We start from the raw sequence: 25,850 nt of genomic DNA on the forward strand, positions 1-25,850 counted from the left end.
TATTGAGCTGGACAAGTCCCTCCTTTGTTTTTTAAACTCATTCACGGCAACTCTATTCTTCTTTACGTTATGATCAAATTATTTACATTTGGTAAAAAGATTGTTTCGCCTTTTGATTGAAGGAATGTTTTCGATAGAATATCGAAAACAATGTACAAACATTTTCGTCATCTAATCATTCATTTCTAACCCTTACTAACATCCAAAAAATCAAGATCTAACATAACACTTTTGACATAAAAGAAGCTCTAACCTTATGAAGTTTAATCGTATAAACATTCGTAAAACATGATTTATTAAGTTCTCAGCAAAGAAAAAGCACATTCAAACCACTTACATATCGATAGGACCATAGCCATAAAAAAACGTTATTTTAGAAAAAACGTCAGGAAATGAAATGTCGTTTAAACTTAAAAAAACACGTTTTTTTACGTTTTATTTGAAAAAACATGAATTACAAAAAAAACATATTTTTAACACATGTTTTTGCATTTTTTCACTTTTTTTTAAAAAAAATTGTTTTAGGACCAATCACCAAACAGTTTTTTTATTTTATATTTTTTATTTCTTTTGTGTTATTATTTTCTCACTTATTTTCTTTTTCTTTATTTTTATTTTTTTAAATATCATTTTTCTGATATTTTTCAAGCCCATATTCTATCGAGAAAAACCTCACCATAAAACTCCCATATTTTATTTGTGATTATGGATAAGACTTATGCGGTTTTTTTTTTTTTTTTTTTGTGAAGGTTTGGAAAACTTCTAAAGAGAAGCACGAACTCGGAAAATTGCAGTAAGATGGTGCCTATCGCCGAAAGAGAATGAAGGGATTTTCCATCCTCAAGGCTTTGACGTTTTATCCGTCGGCGAAGTCAATGATTGGGGTGCCCAGTCTTCCTATAGGTACGCAGGGACGTAGATGGAAATATCCATTTCTTCTGTTCAAACATGAGACACAATATCTGAAAAAAAGATAAATGTATATATATATATATATATACAGACATATACGTCTATGTTCGGTAGAGTGGTTGGCGGCGGAGGAAGAAAGGAGGAGCCGATCTATTAAGAACGACTCCTCTCTCGACAATCTCTACTTCTCCATCGATCGCTTCCTCACTTTTCTCTCTCTCGATCTCTGCGTGCCTTTGCTCGGGAGTCTGCAAGATTTGGCTGCTGCAAAAATGACATGGATGGATGCCTTTATGAGCTGTTTCACCGGAGAAGATGAAAAGGAATCAGAGAAGATGCGGAAGAAGAAGAAGAAGACGGCGGCGGACGGCAAGAGGAGGCCGAGTTCTGCGGAGGGGAAGGACGGGTTCAAAAAGCGGCAATCGAGGCTCACCGACTCGGGGTCGCCCACCTTCGCGTCGGACCTCTCCATGTCCCTGGGATCCATGGGCTCCGAAATCTGCGTCTTCACCACGGGCGAGCTCCGGTCGATCACCAACAACTTCTCGTCGAGCTATTTGCTCGGGGAGGGCGGCTTCGGCCCCGTTTACAAGGGCTTCATCGACGAGAAGCTGAGGCCCGGGGTGCTCAAGGCCCAGACCGTGGCCGTCAAGCTCCTTGATCTCGAAGGTCTTCAAGGCCATAGGGAGTGGCTGGTAAGAAGATGCACTCACTAAAAACTCGATCATCTGTTCTTCGCACTCACAGTATTTCAGAAAGCTTCAATCAAAACACACTGACGAAAAATTTTCAGATTTTTTCGCTGATAAAAGAAAGTTGCTGCTTCAGCCTCCTTTAAAGTTGCAAAATCTTTCACACCAACCAAAACTTTTTTACTTAATTACGGTTTACAGATGCATAGGTGAATTTTACAGAATCACAGAGCATGTCCCAAATACCATTTGGGATCATGATCATTGAACAGTGATTAACATAATCATATGCTTAAAAAAGTGTCAAGAACTTAATTTTTCTCTAAGTTGATCATCTGCTGAAATTGAGAATGCCCTTCTAACATTACTTTTTTCTTCTTTTGCAGGCAGAGGTGATATATTTAGGTCAATTGAGACATCCCCATGTGGTCAAACTGATTGGCTACTGCTGCGAGGAGGAGCAACGGCTCCTCGTTTATGAATTCATGGCACGCGGAAGCCTTGAGAACCATCTATTCAAAAGTACGCCTCGTTTCTCATCTCAACTTTGCCCCTCCATTCTTGTTCTCTGTTCAAAACCATATCTGTTCCCACCAACGGTTCACCTAACCCGCTCATTTTCTTTATTATTTAGAAGAACCCATTGGAAACTCACAGCTTCACGTTTCCATGGGCTACAAGCAACATATATATATATATATAATAATAATTTTTGGGTGGTATAGTCAGAAATAGGATCATTTGACCTAAAAATTTGGCTTAGACAAGGTTGCATCAGCCATTTATTATTGTTTTTTCTTAGAGAAGTAGTCAATAAAAGGCGTATGAAACAGGTGGCCTGTGCTCTAAAATAATTGCGACCTAATCCGTCCCCATCCCTGAGATGAGCGATCCGCCGTGATGAACTGATCTCACCAACCACGACGGCGATATCGCTTGCATCACCATGCAAAGTCTTCCTCCTTGCAATTATGGGGAACCAACCCTCCTGCATGCAATGGAAAAGTATGCAGTTAGATGATTCCTTTTGTACCAGATCAAAACCAGTAGGCGCGCCTTTGCTTTAATCGAATATTTCTAGATAGCTTTGCCGAGTGGAGTTTGGAATCTTTGATTGAAAAGTTGAAGCTTATGGAGTTTACGTTTCGAATCCTTGTGACTGTTTCAAAACTCATTGATTTGGTCACCTTTCCTTCAGTGTGGACCATACAAACATCTTTGAGAGACTCAGATCGTCACCAACCTAATCAATCTTCTGGGGTTGATGGAGTTATTTGCTTCCACCCCGTGCTTTTCAGTTTCCGTTCATACAACTTTTACTCCACTGCGAGACATGGATATTTATTATGAGTATTGGATTGGTGACAGGCCAACCATATTTGCCGATAAAGTCAATATATATTAAAGTTTTGATGGTTGTAATGATCACGTTGATTTGATAATAAGTCTGAACACTTGAAATAAATAAATGAAGAAATAAGTTAAACGCATCCTATTATATTACTGCATGTTGCTATTGTTTTTCTAAGGATTCAATCCAATGGTCGACATTCTCACCTGCACATGATGCTAGCCATCCATTAGGATGGCCCGGAACACTATTTATGAGACCAAAAAGTAGGTGAATAATTAATTAAGAAACTCGTTAATATTACCTATAGAGACCAATTCATGTCTTTCAATCTGAACATGGTTTCAACATTAATCCCATCGACTTCTGTTGAAGATCAGTTCAACCCTTCAATTTAACCACCAACCAGATCATTCATGGTTGATCGGTGTAGAAAAACCATGAAATTGTGATCATTAATTCGTCAGGTTCGGAGATACATCTCCTTCCACTTGGTCATGATGATCATGAGTTTTTTCTTCGCAAACTTGAAGATCTGAAACCATGGTGATAATTTCCTCTAAAAAGATCAAAACGCATATTTGTAGTTCATGAACCCTTATATGGTTTTATTCTTTAATCTGGACATATATCATCATGTATATAACTTTGAAAGGTTCTTTCCTTCTGCAGGATTTTCTATTTCCTTGCCATGGGCGTCAAGGCTGAAGATAGCATTGGGAGCAGCCAAAGGACTTGCTTTTCTTCATGGCCAGAAGAAACCAATCATCTACCGAGATTTCAAAGCCTCCAACATTCTCCTAGACTCTGTAAGTTTTTGCTTCTTCATGGACATACCATCGCCATTAACTATCATTGTTGATGCAGTTTCAATTGTTGTTTTATGATTTGACATATATTAATGGCCTCTGTTGCTCCGTTCACAGGACTTCAAAGCAAAGCTTTCAGATTTCGGCCTCGCAAAAGACGGGCCCGAAGGGGAAGACACTCACGTGTCAACCCGAGTCATGGGCACGCATGGCTACGCAGCACCAGAGTACGTCATGACTGGTAAATTTCTAAACGCCTTCATCTTTAAACAAATCTGCACTACTTGATTTGGACACAGTTTAGATCTAGCTGCTAGCTATTGCAATTGAGAAACAAACTGAAGATCTGTTTCTTTGTATTACAATTCGAGTTCGATTGGTAGCTTTGAGGGCGAGAGTTTGTCAGAGAATTTGAGAAAATTCTTGGCTTCTAGAATGGTTGAGGACTTACCAACGATCTCAAATACTGATCTATAACTTATTTGCCTGTCCTTCAGGTCATTTGACAGCAAAGAGTGATGTGTACAGTTTCGGAGTGGTTCTTTTGGAGCTGCTCACTGGGCTCAGAGCAATGGACAAGAAGCGGCCACACAGGCAGCAGAACCTGGTAGAGTGGGCGAAGCCGTATCTGAATGATGGCCGGAAGGTCAACCGGATAATGGATCCGCAGCTCGACGGTCAGTACTCCATTAAAGGCGCCCAGAAAGCAGCGGCATTGGCCGGCCAGTGCCTGGCTCACAACCCTAAGAACAGGCCTCCCATGAGCGCGGTGGTGGAAACACTCGAACCGCTGCTAGAACTCAAGGACGTTCCGGTCACGCACTTCGTCTATACTGTGACTCAAACGAATGGGAAATCTGAAGAGAAAGATGCGAAACCTGCAACAAAAGAGAATGGCCACACACCACACTCTCGAACCGGGCACCATGGACACCATGAACATCGTGAGAAATCTGAAGAGCAAGATGCGAAGCATGGAGCCAAAGAGAACGGACACTCACCACACTCTCGAAATGGGCACCATGAACACCACGGACACCGAAGCCGCTCGCCGATCTCAGAGATGAAGTCGAAGCCTTTATCGAATCACTCTGATGGCGGCCACAACAAGCATTCCCACAGTCCAAAAAGGAGAGACAGGGAAAGGAAGCAGTGAACAGAAAGGCCAAAGAGAAATGCCGAAGAAGTGTCGATCGACAGACTTCATCAAGCGTACGTTTCGAGTGGGCGTTCCTTGACACAAGAAAAGTGGTGCCGCATGTTTGAGGGCCTCTTGAAATGTGAATAAAGCCCGGGTGTATATACAAAATCATTGATAGACGAAATTTTTTGGAGCTAAGATGTGAATGGGACCTCCCGATTCGCTTTCTCAAGGGGGAATATTTTAATTTCATTGTTTGTTTCAACTGGCTTCTTGTTGAAAACGTTTTGTATCTTCATGGTTTTAAAATGTATGAAACATGTTACACTGAGTAAATATGAATATTATGTGTCTTAATTATATTAGTCTTTTGGAAAAGAAGTAGTTATCAAACCCTCTTATACCATTCTTAATTAAAATCATTTACGCTGTCGATTTCAAGGAGATCATACGATACAGTCGAGATGAATTTGTAAATGCGGAAGTCAAGTTGTTTTTCAAAAGTCTGACATACCCTTTAAAGGAAGGGAGAGAAAAAGTGAGAGAGATAATGAGGGAAATAAATGAGCTTTCTTATGGGGTGTTTGATGGTTTCCAATTTGGATTCAAGAACGAACATTCTAAAATCATATTCCTCCTCAAACTAGAATGGATTCAAAATTCTAGGTTTCAATTTCTTAATTCTGAAAAAAAAATCCCCGTCTACTTAAAAATCTCAATATCTTAAAACATGAGCATTTTGATTCTCAAATTTCATGTTATATCGAACGCTCCCTTAAATGAAACACCTTGTCTTCTTTTAAGAGCATTTTAGACTTTTAAAAAATAATTTCGATTCTATATTTGCAATTTTAATACCCACCATCTGATCTCATTTGAATTAACAACTCATATGATTTCCATTCGAGTCTGGTATATATGAGAGTTTGATAGCTACTTATTTCCCTTTACATATGTTTGGTCTAATATCTCATTTGCTCAAAACGAATGTTTGGAACAGAACTATCTATCTAATGCATCAAATACATGAGAAACTAGGAGTCTCTTGCTCTACTTAACTTCCAATTTGTAGAAAATTAATTTCTCTTAGTCTGTCCATCGGTTTCAAAACTATCGATTCGCAATTTTAGAAGAAACCTCAGGATGTTTCCTCCAAACATCTACTTATCACTTGGATGTCTGGTCGCTTATTTGTAGGGTCAGCAATGAAATCCAGATTTTGAGATAATTCTAGCTCAAAACTTCAATCTCATTGTTTGAAGAAGGCTCCGACACATGTACAAAGATGTCGCAACTATGATATTCATCAAAATTAATTTACATGTCCGAGAGCTATCAACATATCTCAAGATGAGATTCAATCTCTCAAATGATCACGACCAGCATGGTATAAGGGATTTGATCTATGGAAGTGATGAAGATCTGCAGTAATTTAACTTCTTCCTTCTTCAAATCATTCATGTGATCGCTCAACCGATCCTTCAACTCATTGGTTCTCTGCATTGCAGCCATTCGGGAGGCAAAAGCACAAGTCGGCACTGTTACCAAGCTGATATATAGAGTTCTAACAACTTGATGCTAAGATCCATATGGTAAATCAGAACCATGTGGACCAACCAAAGTGAATGGATCTTCTTCTTCCAGCAGAAGCTTTCAGGCACTTCATCTGCAATTACTGGACTTTAACTAATGCCGATTTCTTGACCCAGAAGCGACCCACCTGTCTGTTTAGCATTCAAGCTTCCAGAAACTCAGGCCATTTGAATTAGAAGGGAACTGAATGTTCGATTGCTCTTTCTGCACACATTTCATGTTTTCATTCAGATGTCAAAGGGGCCCTCAGCTTCCTGATCATCCCAAGAAGCTGTGCATGAACTTCTTAGCAAGTCGGCCTTATTGGAGATCCTTCGTGAAAAGCTTCACTAATTTCAGGCCACCCATAGTTTCTTTTCCTTGTATCCGGGGAAAAGTCTGGTCCAAGATTTCAGTAGCCATCTATCATGAATTTCTTAGAATTCCACCATTTTGATTCTTCAAGAGATAAATAAAGAACCTCGCTTTCCCAACTTTGAAACTGTCTTCTGTCGCGGGTCTAAAAGGTAGATGGTCAACCATGTCTGCCTTTTGACTTGCAGAAAGCAAATTAATCCGTGGGCGAATGGTGCCATTAAGAATTTTATGAAATCCGTTGACAAATATCAGGGTATTTTTTCCCAAGATAAAAAAAAAGCAAAAAAAAGGCGGAAAATAAGGAAAATGGAACAAAGGGAAAAGATTGCCTTATTTTGGAAAAAGATTTACATGCAAAAATGTAAAAAAAGAAAACATGTTTTTTTTTTTTGCATTTTTAAGGAAAATTGGTTTTCAATATATTTTGGTTTTTTGAAGTTGATTTCCCTTTAACATATTATTAAATATTTTGAATATAATCTACGTTGTTGTAAGGGAATTAGTAATAAAAACTAAAAACTTCACGGTTTTTCTATTTTATATGTTGTTAAATCTCTTCAATGCTCAAGACCGCTTCAAAAGAAAAAAGAAACAACAAAGTTACAGAAAAAGCTTTGCCAATGAAAACCTGAAAACAACATTTGTGGCGATGGTTGTAAGCGAGCAAGTTGCTGTGAATCCCCATTAAAATGAACCAAACTTCTCTAGCACAATAATAGAATTGGAGACTTTATTGAAAATCTGATTCTTATCTATGAGCTGTACAATCCTCAAGAATGGACCGATTCAAGATTTCTCCAATCTCCCCTTGTCTATTTGAAGTCATTTTCCAGTAGCAGAGATAGGGACCCAGTCTGGAATAAACTAATCTTTGAATAGATCCGTCAGATCTTTAAGTTAAAGCAGCTTTCTTAATGAACAAGCATTGATTTAATGCAGCTAATTAGTCCCAGTTATCAACAGATTTTATATATATATATATATATATATATATACACACACATATATATAGCCTCAGATTTCAAAGCTGAAGCTGATATAAAATGCACGCTACTTGGGACTCACTGATAAAACAAACAAGAGATCTCAGTAGTACAAAAAACATGAATACTGTCCATGGCTACCAAACACACCCTAAAACTACAGCTGCTCTGATCTCAAATCTGAAACCTGCTCTTTAAACAAAGAGTGGATTTCAGCAAGCGACCATGTAGATCTCAGATCCACACTGACTGTTAAAAACTTCGGATTTGAATTGATCACATGTTAATAGACCACGCAAATGTGCCCACTTGTCGGCACACTAGTGACCAACTATTCTCCGGTCACCGGCATTTGGTGACTAATGGCGGAGCCACATGAGGGCTGGCATGGGCAATTGCCCACACAAATTGCTTATTTGCCTCTTAGTGCCTCATAGATATTTTACTCATTTACACATTAATTGCCTCTTAGAAGTTTAATTGAAGTATTATGCCCCGTAGCCAGAAAGTTTGGGCTCCGTCACCATGGTGACAAGGAAAATCTGAGAGAGATTACGGTCGGCAAACTTTTTGAGTTCCTCCCAGATTCATCCGGAATGCGTATAAACCTGACAATCAATCTCTGACTAATTGTCATTATAAATCCCTCTCTCGCGTTTGCACTTTCAAAACTTATCCACACAATTTAAGCGTGGTCGACAAAAGAAAGCATGAAATGAAATCACCAAGGCAGATATTTCAACAACTTCGGATATGTGATGGTTGTTCCACCAAACTGATATCATCCATGAACATTGGTTACGACTTTAACCATTGACGCAGAAAAAAAGTTAGAAGAAAATACACGGAAGAAATTCGCCGACAAGGAATTCATAGAGAAGACGACACGCCCTGCGTGCTTCCAAACATAAAAGTACTCCGACATCACACCAGTGAACCCGATGAAAGATCGAACTCGATATTTCTACGATTCCCATCACAAGCAAAGACTGATATAGCTCCTTTGACGTCCCTGATGACATCAACCGCACAAAAGTTTAAACCGACATTCTAGCTATCAGATGACCCCAGAACCTGTTCCTTTATCTCACGAAGCTTGGCTACCAGTTCGTCCCGGTTTCTCTGCAGGCCAATAGATGTTCAACATCCAAGTCTTTCAGAAACTTAAATTTAGTACACTTCAGAAGAATAAACCATCCTAGCTCTAAGAGAATGGAAAATCACCTTAAAAAGCAGATATCTGTAGCTGAACCATACAGTGAAGGCAATACCGACGACTTCCATCAACTGTGGAAACTATATAGTACATAAAAGTAACAGCTTATTACAAATTCATGGTACAAGTTACAAATATGGAAACCCGTTAGTGGTGCAAAAGCATCATACCAAAGGGATGGAATCGACTGCAGTAACAATAATTGAGGAAACCCAAACAGCCACCAAAGCCCCACTGCCATATAAGAAGATGGCATATGATTCTTCTGAAGCCAACTGCGCACACCAAAGAATCAAACATCGTTGAAAGCAAATATGCACCTGGATAACCACATAACCTAAAATACATTGTACACGTAACTAGACAATAGCAGTACTTATATACTCTATTTTAAAAGAACCATTGATGTCAACAATTAACCACAGTTGCAATCATTTCCCTCTCTCTCCCTCTGTTGCTAACAGCTCCTGTAATGAATGATGGTGCTACAGAATCAACCCTACAATGAGTATACATTTAGAGCAAGATCAATCTACAGGAAAATGTAGTATTAGTGCCTCTAAAGATTTTGCAGGAAAGTTCTGATGTATGAATCCTAACCACTCTCCTCTTTCTTCAACTCAAGACATTGTGAAAGAGCAACAGTCTTGAGAAGTGTGCTTGCATCTCTAGTAGTTAGAAGTATGACTGAATATCATTCTTCTTTCTTAATTATAATCTATTCAAAGTTTGTCAACAAATACTCTGTATATATTCAAAGATATAAAGCCTGTTTCATACTGGGAAAAGTTGGTGATAATGATGATGACCATGTCATCAAACCACCATGCTAATGAGGATGTAAACAGAACCACGAAGCAAGAACATTCCTGGATAAAAGATACCTGCACATATTCTATAAAAGTTGATTGGAAACATTCGACAGGTTAGCTTCACATCAGACACATAGCAAAATCATGCTCACAATTAGTGAAACTGTATAACAATACATTGATTATGCTTTCAATTTCATGAATAATTACTGTCATGCATTACCAAGTTCTAATATGTCCAGGACAGAAACAAAGTAACTCTGAGACATTTCCCTTCCTCAGCTAGCAAAACTAAGCAACTTCAGTATAAATGTCTATCAGATTTAAGATTGACACATCAAACTCCTTAAATATATCACACACTTTCACGATCTTATACTATTACATGCTAATAATTTAACAATCTTTTGTAACATGTGCTCATGTTATGACTCCAAACAAATTATATAATATTTGTAAATTATCCTGCCAAGTCCCAGGCCTTATTAACGACTTTAGATTGCATACTTGCATCCATCTCTTCGGCTCATATGACATTAAAAGTGTATACAGTACTTGCCTGCTTGCCCAGTTTGTTAAGGTGAGCATCACGATGTCATGGAGAGTCACTAGGTTTAATTCTACTGGGTAGAACACACAAAGCATCATAACAGTGCCAGTCTATGGATAGAATGAAGCTAATAACGTGTTCAGCCCAGGAGATTATTCAATAAGAAAAGAAGAAAATAGGCATCTGTTTCTTAGATTTACATTAAACACTCAATACAATACAATAAATGGCATGTGACCATATGGGAGTATGTTTCCTGTTACATTTGTTCCTAACAATTAGACAGTCCTTGCCTGACAACTCTCAATCGCTGCTTAAGACATGTGAGAGAGAGAGAGAGACATGCCATTAAATGAAGATGCCACAGTAGCTAGTTGCCCAACTAATAGAACAATATTTGTTGATGAAACAAAAGCGGTGAACCTTAGTAACTAGAGGATGTAACTTGGTAAGAAACATAGATATCACTGACATGGTGAAAGTTTGAATGAATTGACAATACAGAGGAATTGAAATAGGAAAATAAAACGATACTTCGAAAAAATAACAATTTTCTAAACTCATCATCTCTGGCGATATTTTGTCAGTTGTCTCTCTACTTCTGCAAATTCTCATTTTCTACTTGTACACCAACAAAAAAATGAAAATAATTAAGAACCTAAAGAGTCAAAGATTTGCCTAACTTGCAACAATGCCAAACAATAGCAACCATGAAAAAGAAAATTGAAGATCATGACAATGTAACTTTGTGAATGCAATGAGCTTAAAAGAAGTTCCAGAAGGCCACAAACGATGACAGCTAACTAACTAAGAAATGTTGTAAACATATGCAACATAAAGTAACAAACAACATAATAAGGATCTAAAAACAATCACATATCACTTTATACATGTCTACTAGTACAGTTCTACTATTCAACCTTCACTAAACCAGTCAACTCCTGTTAAAACCACTCTTCCAAAATAGAACAGGATTAGAAACAGAAAAAATGGCACAAGATTAAAAGAAATTATTAATAATAAAATAGGAAAAAATTGCATACTAAATTCAGAAAATCAGGTTGACAAAATCATGTGGAAAAAAGGCATCAAATGGTTCCTCCTAGCCAAAAATAAAACATTCCAAACGATATTCAGTTCACCAATTAACGTTAACTTAACATTTCAATAAATAGAAACGCCAAAGGATGATTCTACTCTATGAAAATCATTCCATTGGCCCACAATTTGCTAGAACTTTCTTCCATTCATTTATATACATGTTGATTTTGTTCTATTCTGGTCATGCAATTTACAAAAGTAACCCTATTTCATTGAGAAATTATAGGCATTTCTTTATTTTAGTATATAAACAAGATATACTGATGGTATTGCGGCAACACATGCGACACATAGGCAATTGGCCATGGAGATGTTGCAGGAAATTAGACCTCAAGTTATATAGAGCATTAGCAGAGGTGCATGTATAAGCCACAACATCATCTTGCAGTTAATACCAGCAGCATAAGACAACATCTGGTTATTAAATTTCGTACTTAAGACTATTATGCAAGGAGGACAGCTAGTTTGCAAGAAAGTATGAGAAAGAGAGTATAGGAAATCTTAGGAATTTGAAACTAGAGAACGGAATGGTGAAAAACATAAATTGAGGAGGAAGCGATGAGAATATGCATCATTCAGTATGTTGGTTAGAAACTTAGAATATTGCCGTATGAAAAGATTATGAAGCAAGCAGTAGTAGAATGACGACCCTTCTATCCATATTGCTTTACGATTGACTAAGTTAACTTTTATGTTATTATGCATCATCAATTAACTTCAGTCGTTCATGATCCTTCCAGTTACGTTGACTACTTGTATATAACATTTTTTATTTTATTAGTACCAAATTTATGTTCTTGTTTTGCTATATTCTAAATCTTTTTTGACTTTATACATTTTAATCTGTAATTTTAGTTCTAAAAGTTTTCCGTTTTTATGCCATCTGATACATGTCACACTTTTTACATTTGAACATGAACCTTTATAGATCGTCTAGATATTACAATACAAGTGTGATGAAACATATATCATTGCCTTCCTAATACGTGCCGGTAATATTCTCTACAGAAAATCGAGACATGAATTTCAACATATCACTTTAAGACTTTTGGCAAACGTGAAAAATGAAGTCCAGGAAACGTGATCAGAAAACCTTTGCTTAAAAGGTCCAGAAAACGTAATCATCTCATGTTTGTTTGGATGACAATGTGCACTTCGACTAGCCATCACTATGTGTAGAAATGATTGGCTAATGTACCTTAGAGGATCAATTAAAATAATCAAGCAAGATACTATTAAAGAATCTCAAGGAAAGTACTGGCAAGTTTAAAACACGGACTAGTAAACGTGTTCTTAGTGCTCTAACATTAATTAACATGAGCCAACCTTCGATGTAAGGTTGTCCAAGAGTTCACCCGCTTCCGTATCTTTATCTAATGAAGAATCTTCAACAACCGAAGCCTCCTCAGGCTCAGGGTCCTTATCAAACTCGCCAGAGAACCTCGGCAGAGTTTCTTCCGAAGTTGTAGAGTTCGAATATGGAGAAGCATGATAACGCAGTCCTGCAAAAGCCGAACTGAAAGCATGAATAACACGGCCGCCATGGTGGGAATTCAGAGAACATGATTCCGTACTAGAACGATTGCTACCACCGAAGAGGGATTCCTAGTTCTTATAAATTTGAAGAGAAAAGGGAGCTTAGAGGCATTCACAACACAGAGGGGGCGTTTACTTGCACCACATACGGGTAAGAGAAAAAAAGGAATGAAGAAAGGTGTATGTTATTGGCCGCCTTTTGGGGCATCGTCTATAGCGAAAGAATGGAACGGAGGGAGTGGTGATGAAGGGGAGTAGAGGGAGGAAATACCTGGAAACCTTATGAAAGGATTGGCAGCAGCAACTCCATGTCTGAAGGACTTAAGGGAGGAGAAGGATGCCGAGGCGTTGACAGCAGGTAATCTAGGTTTCGGAGGAGCGGCATGTGAGAAGAACGAGCAGCGAGCAGTAGCAGCGACAATCGCCATCGTCCTCGGACTACTTCCTTGACTCGGCGATCACTACCAGCAGAAAATGAACCTTCTCTCCAAAAGCCCGACCGCCCAAGAACGAAGAGAGGGCAAACCGTCCAGACCCCCGCCTCCTGGCCTTTCTTTCCCTCAGATTCCTCACCACCTGTTTCTGTTGTGCCCCCTCACCGCCAACCAAACTCACACTCTCTCTCCCAAGCAGAAGGGCGGAAGTGGTATACAAGGTTGAAGGGGCAAAACAAAACAAAATAGAATACGAGAATCACCAACTGAACGCCTTTCGGCTACGGTTGAGAGTTGAGACGAGGTTGCCTTTTACGGAAGTTCAGCTTAATTAGACAGACCCCATGTAATCAGATTTGGTTTTGATTCCAATTTAAGGTGTATTTCATATAACTAGCATAAAATTCGACATTCAAATTTAATCAGGCCTTATTTTTATTATACATCAAGAGTGCAGATTCAAATATGAAACTATATAAAGAGCCTGAATCCAATTTGTAACCGAATGCTTTTTTTTTTTTTTCAAAAAGCCGACTGAATTCATGAATAGTCCGATATTTCTGATCTATTCTCACCCCTATCTTTGACAGTGGAACATAGTTGCACTCCTGGCAGCATAAAACTCCAAAATTGATGCATATCGATGCTTTCAGCTTGCACGTCCTTTTCATAAGAGAAAAAACAATCATATCCAAAAGGAGGGGACAATCATGCGACCCCAACTAACCTTTAGTGACCAGTGGAAGTCCAGGATGGGAAAGGTTGTAAAAAGAGCAAACCACTACAATGATCTTCAAGACCTGTGATTGGAAGGACCGGTTGATGCCCGCGTTCATGTGATTCCCTTCTTTAATGGAGGAGATGGGTCCGCCCGAGCTCAAGTTGGCCAGTTAAAAGAATGAAAAAGGTTTTTTGGGACGGGAAGTAGAAAGCAGCAGTCCCACTTTTACCTACCAAAATCATTAGAGACTAGTAGGATCAGACTAAATTTACCAATGCATTCTTGCATAAGGTAGTAGCTAAGGCGATGAAAAAGTGGGTAGATAAGAGTCGATACCTATTGGGTTTCAAGTTGGAGACAAAGTCCTTGTGAGTTAGTACTCCAATCAAATATGCTTCTTTTTTTTTTTTTGTAGGACAACACTAGCCTTGATATGGAATTATAGAAGGCCATTCACAGTGATAAAAAAGGTGGGAAACTATTATACAAGTTAAACTTGACTGGTAAAGAGCATCTGGAGTGAAACTTGTTGCAATGAGAGCTCATTTTACAAAGATCACCATCAACAAAGCAAGCAATAGGTAGGCAATTGAAGCATAGAGCATATTTTCAGCTCAAAAATCAACTACCTCAGCAAGCCAAAGAAGTATTCTATTAAGTTGGTAGATGAAACAGAGCCCACACGAGGGTATGTGTTCAGCATGAAAAAGCACTACCTCAACGAAGTCATAGTGCACCATGAAGCAATTGGTGCCAAGGACAGGACATGGTTAGAAGGGGAGCATGTTCTCCTATGTTTGTGTCTTTATAGCATTTTCTTCGTATATACAGTGTTCATTAGTGCATACATACTAACTTTTAGGGGAATGCATACATATTAACTTATAAGGGAATGCCCTCCCACCAATTTAATGTCATGTTGTGAAATCTTTTGCTTTGGGTGTTCAACAAGAGAATTCTTATATGAACCTTTGAGCACCCTATGTAAGTAAAGTTGAGTTTTATTTTCTTGGTTACCTGCCTTGTGAGTGCTCTTTTGAGGGAATGAAACAACTCATTGCCGTTCCTTTCACTTTCTTGGTGTACTTTGCTCTCTTTATACACTCTTTGCTTCCTGAGTGATCACACACTCGCCTTAGGCCTGCACGGATAAAAGAATAAAAGAACCGTCGCACCATACAGACCAGAGAAGGTCAGCTCATGAGATGACAGGGTTTCCAATTTACCACCGGCAAGAGCAATGGTCTATGATTTATAGCTAACTTTATATAAATCATAAATAAATTACATGAAAAACATTCTTATCTTCCAAATTATTCTTCTTCCATCATTCTTGTGCTTCTAGAGCGTATGTTCTCGCTTCTGCCAATAAATTTGCTTGTTTAGTGCTGATGATAGTCTAGCATTTACCAAAAAGTAAACGATGCATTGTTGTTGCTGGTTGACATTTAGCGAAAGCCTTGGATGTAATTGGACAAGTGAGAGAGTACTGAAACAAGTCCTCACGCAGTCATAAACAACTTCTCTCACCATCTTAAACTTTTTTAATACTAATTTGTAGGAACTAGATAGCGTTTGTTAGCCAACTAATGATTCATCAAGATGCATAAAGATTGTTTGCAAGCTTTTGGGTAATCTTACTACAAAGTCCACAGTAACTTCTTCTCACTTTGCCTGAACCACACCCCCAATTCTGAAATGGACACGAGAATCCTTCTTCGTTTCGTTAGCATCAGTAACTCCGCCTCATATATTCATGAATTTTTTGTACTTAGGCTTGTTCAGGACACAACAGCTTGCAGCAGACAGAGGACCGGCAAAAAAAGAGTGCAACAGGAGGTACCCACCCTACCAACAACCAGTCTCCACATTGTACCACTATGCAGTGGGCTCAGAATCAAACAAGAGACCACAATCTTTGTGGCAAAAGTTCATCAGAAATCTTTTAGCCATTCAGGCTTATCTGTTCAGCTATGGCATTCAATTTAAACAACAGCAAGTGGATGAAGCTTAAGAGAAGCACGCATAACGGCTTATTTTTCTTTGCAAATAACCTTCCATCTCATATATGTCTGTAGCTGGCAATTATCTCGAGAGAACATGCTTGGCTTGTCATTACAAGCACCGTTTTCATATTCATAATGCACTATGCATCATTTAGATCCTTTGCCTGCACCAGGGTAGACATCAAGGATCTCTGGTGCTGTTTTTGAGCCACTCCAAATACTGAGCATTTCCTCCTTGGATAGGCAGAGCGATGACCTCAGGGACACTGAAAAGGATTATCTTTCGGATGTTAGTGACACCAGGTTACACAGGAAAGAAAGAAACTACTACTGCCTTTATCCGCAAAAAGAGATAGACTCACTCGTACTCATGATTGGCTTTGATATGTGCCGTCAAAGCGTCCAAAAGGGACTCCCTGGTCTTGATTATCAGTAGTTCCTCAGCATCACTTTGGATCTACAAGGAATTTTATAAAGCAAGTTTTGAATAATAGCAATTTTTCCTGGTTCAGATAGCAAAGCTCGTGTTTACTCTTAACACTGCATGCAACTGTCCATACGTGATGTAATGAATAATGACCAGCTATTGAAAACTTGGAAGATTTAAAGTTCAAAATTTCACCCTCCATAATTGAAGACTTCAACCAGAAGTTTTGGTAGCTATCAGCAAAAACATGGGTATAGAGCAACCAACATGAGTTCTATTTTGACGATTACAACCACAGGAATCATAGATAGGTCATTTAGAATGTGAATTGCAGAATGTGTACAGGGGCCTTCAGGCACTAGATAGGCAGACTAAATGCACTCAGGTGTCCAGATGGACGGCAGTTTTATGTTAAATGCCCAGGATGGATGTCCCTTGTCCAAAGGCTGAGGCAGTGAGTTAGACTTAACGGGTACTTAAGGAGGGTTTCAATTGTTAGGCACCCATGTAGCCCAATTGGCAAAGGGATGGTTAAAGATGTGATGTTTCCAAATTTTCCTATGTGAAGCAAATTGTTGTACATCAAGTAATGAAATAGCAAAGCCAATGCCTTGTGAAGAGATTTTACCTCACCCTGCCACCAATAAATGGATTCGATACCTGCCACTCAAAACCATGCACATGAGCCTTTGAATCACAATAATACACCCAATAAAAAAAACGGAAAAGAAAAAAATCAGTCTAGAAATGCCCATAATTCAGTCATTTTCAAAACCCAAAATTCACTTAGGTCACTCCACCAGCCATATTATAAAATAAAAAAGGATGCACGTAGATTACTGAAGAAGTGAAGATGCATAAACTGTGATTGTCTTCATCAGACTATATTATTTAACATATACTGTGTTTGATGTGAAAGTTTCTCCTCAATGTTGATGGTGCACGACAAACCATTTAACGAAAACTCTAGAAAGCCATTCAAATGTTTTTCTGAAGAATCTGTGTTATTCAGCTCATCTTTTGGAAGTGGTGAACATGTTAATTAAATTAAGGAGAATTTGATCAAATCTAGACTACCACATGCTGAAATACTGGCATTAATTGGTGGAAATGGTATAAATCACTCTGTGAGAGAGAGAGACAGCTTACGCTTGGTCAACTAAATTTATATTTCTGTATCTCCATCGCTGAAGAGCTAAGTCACATCGGTGCCAGTAAGGGTGGCATGGGTACGGTCACGTGAGTATGGACACAACGATTTTTAAAAAGGTGGTTATGCCTCTGTGTGTGTGTGTGGGGGGGGGGGGGGGGGTGCACGTATATATATGTGTGCCTATATATATATATATATATGCAACATCCTAAAGCTAAAAGAATTCAAAGTTAAAACAACACTATGTTTGCAACCCAAATTATATCATAGTTCATAACTTCATATATAAACTTAAAAAATTCAAAATCAAAACAAAATTATGTTTGTATCCCAAATTATGTCATTCATATTTCATAGTTCATAACTTCATATGCAGTTTGGAAATATAAAAACACAGCAAAGTTTGCTTATTTTTTTTTTTTAAAAAAAAAGTAAACTGCTAAAAAGTTAAATGTACCCAGGTATGTCCCCATACCTATACCTTCGTATCCACATATGGGTCTTGGTACTCTAGGATTTCCCAGGTACCCATATGACTTAGATGAAGCGGTCACTTTGACAAGATAAAAAGTGCGGATCAATTTTGATCACTTCAGGTTTGAAACGAACGCTCATGCCTCATATCATTATTGAGTCCATATTTTCTTGCATTAAAAAATTGTTCTTAGCGAAACTTTTCTTAAAATTATAGGACACCTCTCGCAGCCATTGCCCCCTGAAACATGATATCAAGCAGTGATGCCAATAAATCAGCAGGATACTGGCCCTGAAACTGGCAGGAACACTAATTTGAGACCCCTCTCCCATCTTAGTAATCATCTATGTAAGTATCTAACACATGCATGGGTTGCAGTTGCGGGTGGTTTTCAAAAGCTTGATTGCAACTGTGGTGAGGGTATATATATTGTCCACAGACAATAAAAATAATAGTTAACAACTACTAAGCAACCATAATACAATTATAATTTATATCAACAAACCAACCAAAAAACCAATAAATCAGAATACATAATAAAGAAAAACAGATGCAAATAGATGTACAATAAAATAGAGCATATAATAAAGTAAAAGTTCAAAACGGATTATATGTGTCAGCTAAAATAGGTTCACAGCAAACAGATTAAAAGTAGAACAAAAACAGCTTCTAAGACACTAAGCAGGTTATGAACCAGATGATATAACAAATCATATTTTAACAGAATATACAACAAGTAAGAACATATAAAACAACAGACAAAATAGAAAAAGTCAGACAGCCACCTGCCTGTCTATTTCTATTAAAGATGCTGATGGGAAGTTGTGTGTCTGTTGAAAAGAGAGAGACGAAGAGGGAGAGGGAAAAATGCAAGGAAGGGGGAAGTGAGACACTTCAAACACTAAATCTCTTTTCTTTTTTAAGTGAACAAGAGCATGAAAATGGACCCCAGCAATGTTTGACCACACCTGACTCACCATCGACTCAAGTCAACTAAGCCTTCTTTTGGGTAAAAATAAGCAGGTGCATGTGAACACATCCGACTTGCGTTGACCGAGTTGGGCGCCACACCCACCACCAGCACCTGAGTTGTGTTGAATAGGGTGCAGCACCAGTTTAGTGAGTGTGTTACGTAGGTGATCATGCTCCTTTTAGTTTGCATGAAGGGTTTCCTTTAGATAGGCAAAAGAACTACCCCATCACTAAGAATAAGCAAGTCCATTCCCCTTGCAGTGTTCAGCACCATTCATCGCTTCCAATGCACATAGAAAGATCGGTTTCTTTTTATGCCTTTACTTTTGGACATGCTGGGTCCACTTCTATGGTTAGGATTATCAGGAAAAAGGTTGAAAAATTGAAATATAGACAATCCAATACTTGTGCACACCAATCTGAGAATTTTTCATGTGCACATGTGAACACATGAAACTAGGACCCTCCTCAATTTTCGACTGGACTGACCATGATACCAGTTAGCACTTTTTGCCAAAAAATAACTGTAAAACTGCAACCTTCCTGTTGGAAAAGTTATAACTCCAGAGAGAAATCATGTTCTCCATATATAAGGGAAGGATGTTATAGCTAAATAATTCACGCCAGTTGATTTTGAACCCTATGACATGAATTTACATTTATAAAAGAACGAACACTTAGAAATGTGCTTTTCAAGAAAGGAGTGGAATCCTATTCCTAAGCATTCCCTACAAATGTTAATGATTATCTTAGAGTCTCAAGAAAGAAAGATTTGGAGGCTGCATGGGTTGGTTCTAGCAGGATGTATTCCACCTAGGTACCTCTGACCTGGCAAATCTTTTGATAATCGTGGGATTACAAATTTGAAAACCTGTTAATAAATATGTTGAGCATGATTTGATTATTCTCAACTACGTTCTCATTGCTTCAAATTACTTTTTGCCATATTTTCTTTTTTCTGGGCATGAATTGCTCTATCAAGGACAATTCACATCAATATACAATTCATAAAATATTAACTGTTGTATTTATTATCCAAATAAACAGATTCTGCTATAATTTTAAAAAATTTTGAATTTATGTACATGTTTGAATGGAGGACGTTCCCGTCGCATATAAAAATTTAAATTTGTGAACATGCTTTAAGGAGTAATGTTTCTGTCTCATTTAAAAAAAGTCCTTCCGAATCTTAGAGGTCGATTAAACTCCAAGTAATAAATTGCAAATAGTTGTTAGCAACATTTTATTCCATATAGCTTTGGTGTCTTAACAACTTGTTCAACATGATGATATTCCTTCATGGTTTACATTCATTGTGTACCAACTACCAACTTTCTCATACGCACACAAACTTGTGATTCACATCAGTGAGTGATTTCGACTGACTGTGTTTGGATCATTAGGCATTTCACACAATTTCCTCTAATAAGGTAGGATTTATGAGGATTAAAGATGTATTAGCTAATCCTACTATATCAATACAAAACATAAATAGCATGATATATTTTCCCAATTAACTGGTGTTATAACTATATAGTTCGTTGGTTTGGGAAGTTCCAAATACAGTCCTCCCAAACAAAAAAAATATTGAACCCCATCCCAACCCAAGAATGGTTGCTTTGTTGTTGGAGGTAGCCATTTTCTCCCCTGATGCAATAACAATGGTCCATACCAACCACATTATGTATCCTTAGTGAAATTTCTCTTGCATTAGAGACAAAGATAAAATAAAAATAGCACACTTCATCATGCATCTAGTCACAAAATAAAAGCAAACAAGGGGGGCTCGTCTCAAATTATTTCCTCCAAATCTGCAAGGTGGGACTATAAATGCAAGTATACACAAATGGTAAAATGACAAAGTAGTAAACCATCATAATGGAAAATATTACTACTCTAGAAGATAATTGCATATTAGAACTGTAAGAGGATAAAAGTATAGGGCAGGCAACAGATAGAACTTCCAAGAGGGACTAAGATGCATGCCTGGGACCCGATTGACACATGCAGCAAGCTTTTCTCTGACTATGCTCTCAGCTAATTTTTTGCCTGCATCCGTGCAATTGCAAAATGCTCCCAGTTAAAGGTAGTAGAATTTCGTAGCACAAGCCATATAGCTCCAGTTTCATGAATAACATGATAGATATTCGTAACTAGAAACAGGGAATATGGAATTATGACCATGGTCATGTCCAATAATATGCCCATGGCCACGGACACCAGTTTCTGTGCGACAAAGTTTTGATACACAAATGTGGCAAATTCTATGAGACGCATGCAGTGTTGGCAATGAATATGCTCCATATGATACCTATTATCGCGGACCAACTATTCAGTAGTAAGCAAGCCCATGAATGCTTTGCACAAGTCCGTTATACAAAGAAATATTCCGCACTTGCCATGTAAAGAAGCGACAGACAAGAAAAAGAATGGGATACACGCTACTCATCAATAGACACAAAAACATGAACTAAATAGCATGAATTTGACTGCATGAATTTTCTTCCTAAAACGAAGAATATAAATGAAAGGACTGACAGCTTACTATGACTTCCATACACTTCGGCACTTAGGAGTTAAAACTTAATTGCAGCATCCATAAAACTAAGTGAGGTGAAATTCAGATGGCAACCATATAATCGTTTAAACGACATCTCAACGACCAATGTGGAAACTCTTCAAAAACCAATCATTCCATGAGCCTAATCTTTGACCGTTCAAACCTAATGTTACTATAGTAGTCCAATTTATAGGTGGATAAGCACCATAAAATTTTGCAGAAAACTTATGTAAAGAACGTCTTAAGTTCGAAGAGAGATATTGCATCAGCGCGCTACAGAATCTCATCTACCACAGAAACAGAGAATAAGAAAAAATGTGATAAGCACGACGAGGAAGTATAAATTTTCCGGCAGCAAATGCAACAAGATACCTGCTTCCTTGTTCGGAACGGTGACATAAACCACGATGCTCGGCACGATGTTGCCGTTCCCTTCCATCCCGGATGAATGTAGAGCTCTCGGAGCAGTCCGGCTGGCAATATTTGATCTGAAATTTTCCCATAAGAAAATTAGATGAAGAGAAATAGAAAGGGACGATGCGACGACCCTAAAAACAGTCTCAGCATTCGGGCAGGAGAAAGAAACCCAAATTGACAATGAACAGAATGGATTGGCGAAATAGATGACCCAAGAAAAAAGGAAAATTGAAGCAGGAAAAGGGTAGAGGATCCCAACAACAAGGTGTGTGTCAGTGTGTGTGTGTGTGAGAGAGAGAGAGACCTAACAAGAGGGTTGGAGTGGGCGCACCCCGTTGTGAAGGGGAAGGATGGATGGAGAGCTGTGAGGCCCACACCCAGGGTGAAGCTGGTGAGCAGCCAGACGGCAGGAACTGCGAGAGGGAATCGACGGCGAAGGAAGGAAACCGGTGACGAGGGGATGTGCGTCTTACAGGCGGCTCTAAATGCAGCCATGGACATGTGCCACCAGCATGATGCTGCTGCACGGGAGGAGGCACTTGGGAGGTGAAGTCAGGGAAATTCCCAGAGAGGGATGAAGGATCCAAAAATCGGAAATGGCGGCGACGGTGGCGCTATTCGCGCTAGCACATGCGCCGATGCTCTCACACGCTTGCGTGAGCTCTCCGCCACACGTGTCAACGAAACCGCGGTTTAAGAAAAACGAACGGCACGAGAGAAATCGATCGCGGCAGCTTCGGTAGAAGAGCGGCCCCACTTCTCAGAGCGTCGGCAAGCAAAGGGTCAGGTGTACGGAAGATACAGCATGGTTGAAGTTACGACTCTATCTCCATTGTACGCGGGAGCATCCCCATCTCTCTCTCTCGGAGGTCTTCTAATTGCTAATGCTGCCTCAAAGGTGACAGCAGTTTGGTCCTCCGGTCGTGGTGGTGCCGGCGGCGATGATGGTGGCGGTTTGATCGTGAGGGTTGGGTTGGTGAAGCTCTTAATGGCCGGCTTTAAGGCCTACCCTACCCAGCCCTACCCAACCGTGGCGCGATTTTGCTGGCCGAGTCCATGACCGTGCTGCTGTAGACGCTCCCGTTGATCATGGAGATCGAAGGGTGGCTATGACTCCCAGAAGTCTGAGTGCATTTATGGCCTGAGGGCGCACCGGTTCCCTCTACTCCAACCCATTGCATGCACGCCAGACTCGAGCGATCACAACCAGCGGCTTTAATACGAATTACTCCTCTCTCTCTCTCTCTCTCTCTTCTCGCCATTTTGCTGGGCGCGAAGAAGAAGAAAGCGGCCGAGCAGAGACGGAAGTCGGAAGCTGTTTTCTCCATGCCTTTCTTTCTTCTTCTTCTTCTTTGTTCTACTATTGTTGGCCTCTCACCCGATGCAGTAGCGGTGGGAGAGACGTGGCCACCTGGCTTGGAGTCGCAGAGGAGCACCGCTGAAATGGCCGGTGCGGTTGAAGAGAAGGCAGCTGCAGGCTGGCCCGAGTCCGTTCGGAGGAGGAGACTCCTCGGCTACACAGGCGACTACATCAGCTACATCGCGCTGCTGGCGGACAGGGCGCCCTGTCCGCCGGGTTGTGGCCGTTCCTACTACACCTTCAACTGCTACGAGGCGAGAGGACAGGTTCGTCCCTACGAGAAAGGCTGCTCGGCCATCACCCTCTGCGCCAGATACAGCGGCTAATCGCCTTCCGCCCTTCCGCATATTGGCTTCCTTTCTTCCGATCCCTTTCCTTCTCTTCTGCTCTTTGGCTCATCTGGGTAGCTTCCATGATCATCCTTTTTCCTTTTCTTTTACTGCTTTCTTATCTTTTCCATCTATGGTGGAGCTTTCTGAGAATGTGAAAGGACGAGGCTACCGTTCCTTCCAACCCTGTCGGGATGGATTTTCATGCTACCAAGATCGTGTTTTTCGCATAAAAGTTTTACACGAGGGATGAGTACATGGTAAAGAGCTTAGCGGTAAAATTAAGCTAAAAATGACCAGTGAAAAGTGTTCCAAGTGAATGTCTGCATTATGAGTTTCTACTGTGCAGGTTTTCACAGGGCTATTATTCCCCGAGCCTGCGAAAATTTTAGCTGGTAATACACGGGCTGTTTACTTTAACCCATGGTAAATTAATGAGTTAAAATACTTTCGTAGTACCGACTGTTGAGCACCGATGTTTCTTTATTTCTTACTTTTTCAGCTCTTCAATTATCTGCAGCCTTTTTCGTGATTCATCAATTGCGTCGTTTCTGACTTGCAGAGGCTCAGCACAACTTGATCGTGATTCACTATTCTTCATTTATTATTTCCAAAGTAAAAGCATCATTTCCATCTCTCTCTTGTAGCAAGAAACTTTTTGACTATTCTGCATGTCTCTGTTTCGTCTCTGTTTCATAAACAAACCAAAATTTTTACAACCACTTGACAGCAAATTTGACATAAGATAACGCTTACACCCGTTCAGTCCTGGAAAACCTTGTACGTCCTAATCTTATCAAAATCTTCTTAATTGTTCTTAAATTCCTCATAAAAAACTGAAAGAACATATCTAAAAGGGCATGTATATATATATTGATGATTATAACTCAATTAGTAGTTTTGTACTTTGTAGTATCCTCTGTTTCACCACGATGAAATTGCGAGATTTAACTTAATGTTAGTGAATGTAAAACGCAAAAATCGCTTCAAAAGTTGATCTCTGCACCCCTAAAATTAGGCCCTTGTACTGTTGTGGTCACACGAAAGTGCACAAATTTCTCCAACAATCGATGACAGAATGGCACTTTCCTTCCTGGAAATTGTACTCTTCACCGTATAATTCCGCGACGCTTACACCGTCGTCTCTTGGGGCGCATCCGATCAAATAGGATGACGCTTACCCTGTTGTTCCACTGAACGTTTACCTGCACAATGGAGAGAAACGCCTGTTGGTGCCTCCACAGTCGATTCCTAAAATTTTTGAGGTCGTCGTTTTTTCTCCAGCGTTGTTGCCATGAAAATGTATTCGAGAATTCTCGTCTTTTTGTTTCCATGAAAGGGCGTTAACAATTCTCATCTGTTTGTCGCCATGAACGAGTATTAAGATTTCTCCTTGATTTCTTAAGAAAATTTTGTTGTTGAGAAACTCTCCATGAAAAGCCAAAGAAACAGAAGCAAACAAGAGAACTAACAAACATGTTCGATTAAGGAGACTGATGCAGTTGAATGACGGTGGTAACCCAACAAAACTAGCAATCAAACCCCCCAAAAAAAAGCAGCAACCAAACTTAAACGAATTAAACTCCAGGATACATAAAATCCTCCTAAATGAATTAGGAAGGAAAGAGTATAAATAAGAAGATCAGTACAGCGCCTGTCGATGTGACGGATCTGAAGAAACGAAAAATGATTAAAAGGAAAACTGGACAACTGCACAGAACTTCATTAAAGCTAAAAGGGAAGTCAAATCATTCTTAATTCACGTACTCAACAAATTGCATCAAAGGAAGACAAAAAAAGGGCAATGGGTCTACCAGTTAGCAAGCAAGCATCATCCGATCGATGAATCCCGATCAAGAGAAATGAGAGGCAGGATGCTGCAGATATCGTCGCCTTATTTAATGGTTTCTAGTTTTCTAACGCATTAATATGGCTGTCTCCAC

General features: G+C 39.3%; 3 protein-coding genes across 6 annotated transcripts; 1 reads left to right on the forward strand and 2 right to left on the reverse strand.

Moving 5' to 3' along the window:
* Positions 1 to 1,031: 1,031 nt before the first annotated feature.
* On the forward strand, positions 1,032 to 5,286 carry LOC116261974 (serine/threonine-protein kinase RIPK-like). The gene is made up of 5 exons (XM_031640944.2): positions 1,032 to 1,607; positions 1,991 to 2,126; positions 3,628 to 3,764; positions 3,882 to 4,005; positions 4,262 to 5,286. The coding sequence occupies exons 1-5, from the start codon at positions 1,185 to 1,187 to the stop codon at positions 4,918 to 4,920; spliced, it is 1,479 nt and encodes a 492-aa protein (XP_031496804.1). The 5' UTR covers positions 1,032 to 1,184; the 3' UTR covers positions 4,921 to 5,286.
* Positions 5,287 to 8,549: 3,263 nt separating this feature from the next.
* On the reverse strand, positions 8,550 to 13,771 carry LOC116261975 (protein CURVATURE THYLAKOID 1D, chloroplastic-like). Its single transcript, XM_031640945.2, has 5 exons — positions 13,325 to 13,771; positions 12,844 to 13,019; positions 9,225 to 9,329; positions 9,063 to 9,134; positions 8,550 to 8,960 (listed from the first exon to the last, which is right to left on the reverse strand). The coding sequence occupies exons 1-5, from the start codon at positions 13,479 to 13,481 to the stop codon at positions 8,889 to 8,891; spliced, it is 582 nt and encodes a 193-aa protein (XP_031496805.1). The 5' UTR covers positions 13,482 to 13,771; the 3' UTR covers positions 8,550 to 8,888.
* Positions 13,772 to 16,048: 2,277 nt separating this feature from the next.
* On the reverse strand, positions 16,049 to 25,850 carry LOC116262304 (protein CutA 1, chloroplastic). 4 transcript variants are annotated; one of them, XM_031641543.2, is made up of 6 exons: positions 25,722 to 25,850; positions 22,174 to 22,289; positions 21,228 to 21,290; positions 17,270 to 17,301; positions 16,577 to 16,671; positions 16,049 to 16,480 (listed from the first exon to the last, which is right to left on the reverse strand). In XM_031641543.2, exons 2-6 carry the CDS (start codon positions 22,238 to 22,240, stop codon positions 16,396 to 16,398), a joined length of 342 nt encoding a protein of 113 aa, XP_031497403.1. In that variant the 5' UTR covers positions 22,241 to 22,289; positions 25,722 to 25,850; the 3' UTR covers positions 16,049 to 16,395. The 4 variants fall into 4 exon arrangements, with proteins under 4 accessions (XP_031497403.1, XP_031497402.1, XP_031497400.1 ...); XM_031641542.2 differs by lacking the exon at positions 25,722 to 25,850 and adding an exon at positions 22,692 to 23,815; XM_031641540.2 differs by lacking the exon at positions 25,722 to 25,850 and adding an exon at positions 22,550 to 23,815.

Source organism: Nymphaea colorata, chromosome 10, assembly GCF_008831285.2.
Source record: "Nymphaea colorata isolate Beijing-Zhang1983 chromosome 10, ASM883128v2, whole genome shotgun sequence".
Taxonomy (NCBI): domain Eukaryota; kingdom Viridiplantae; phylum Streptophyta; class Magnoliopsida; order Nymphaeales; family Nymphaeaceae; genus Nymphaea; species Nymphaea colorata.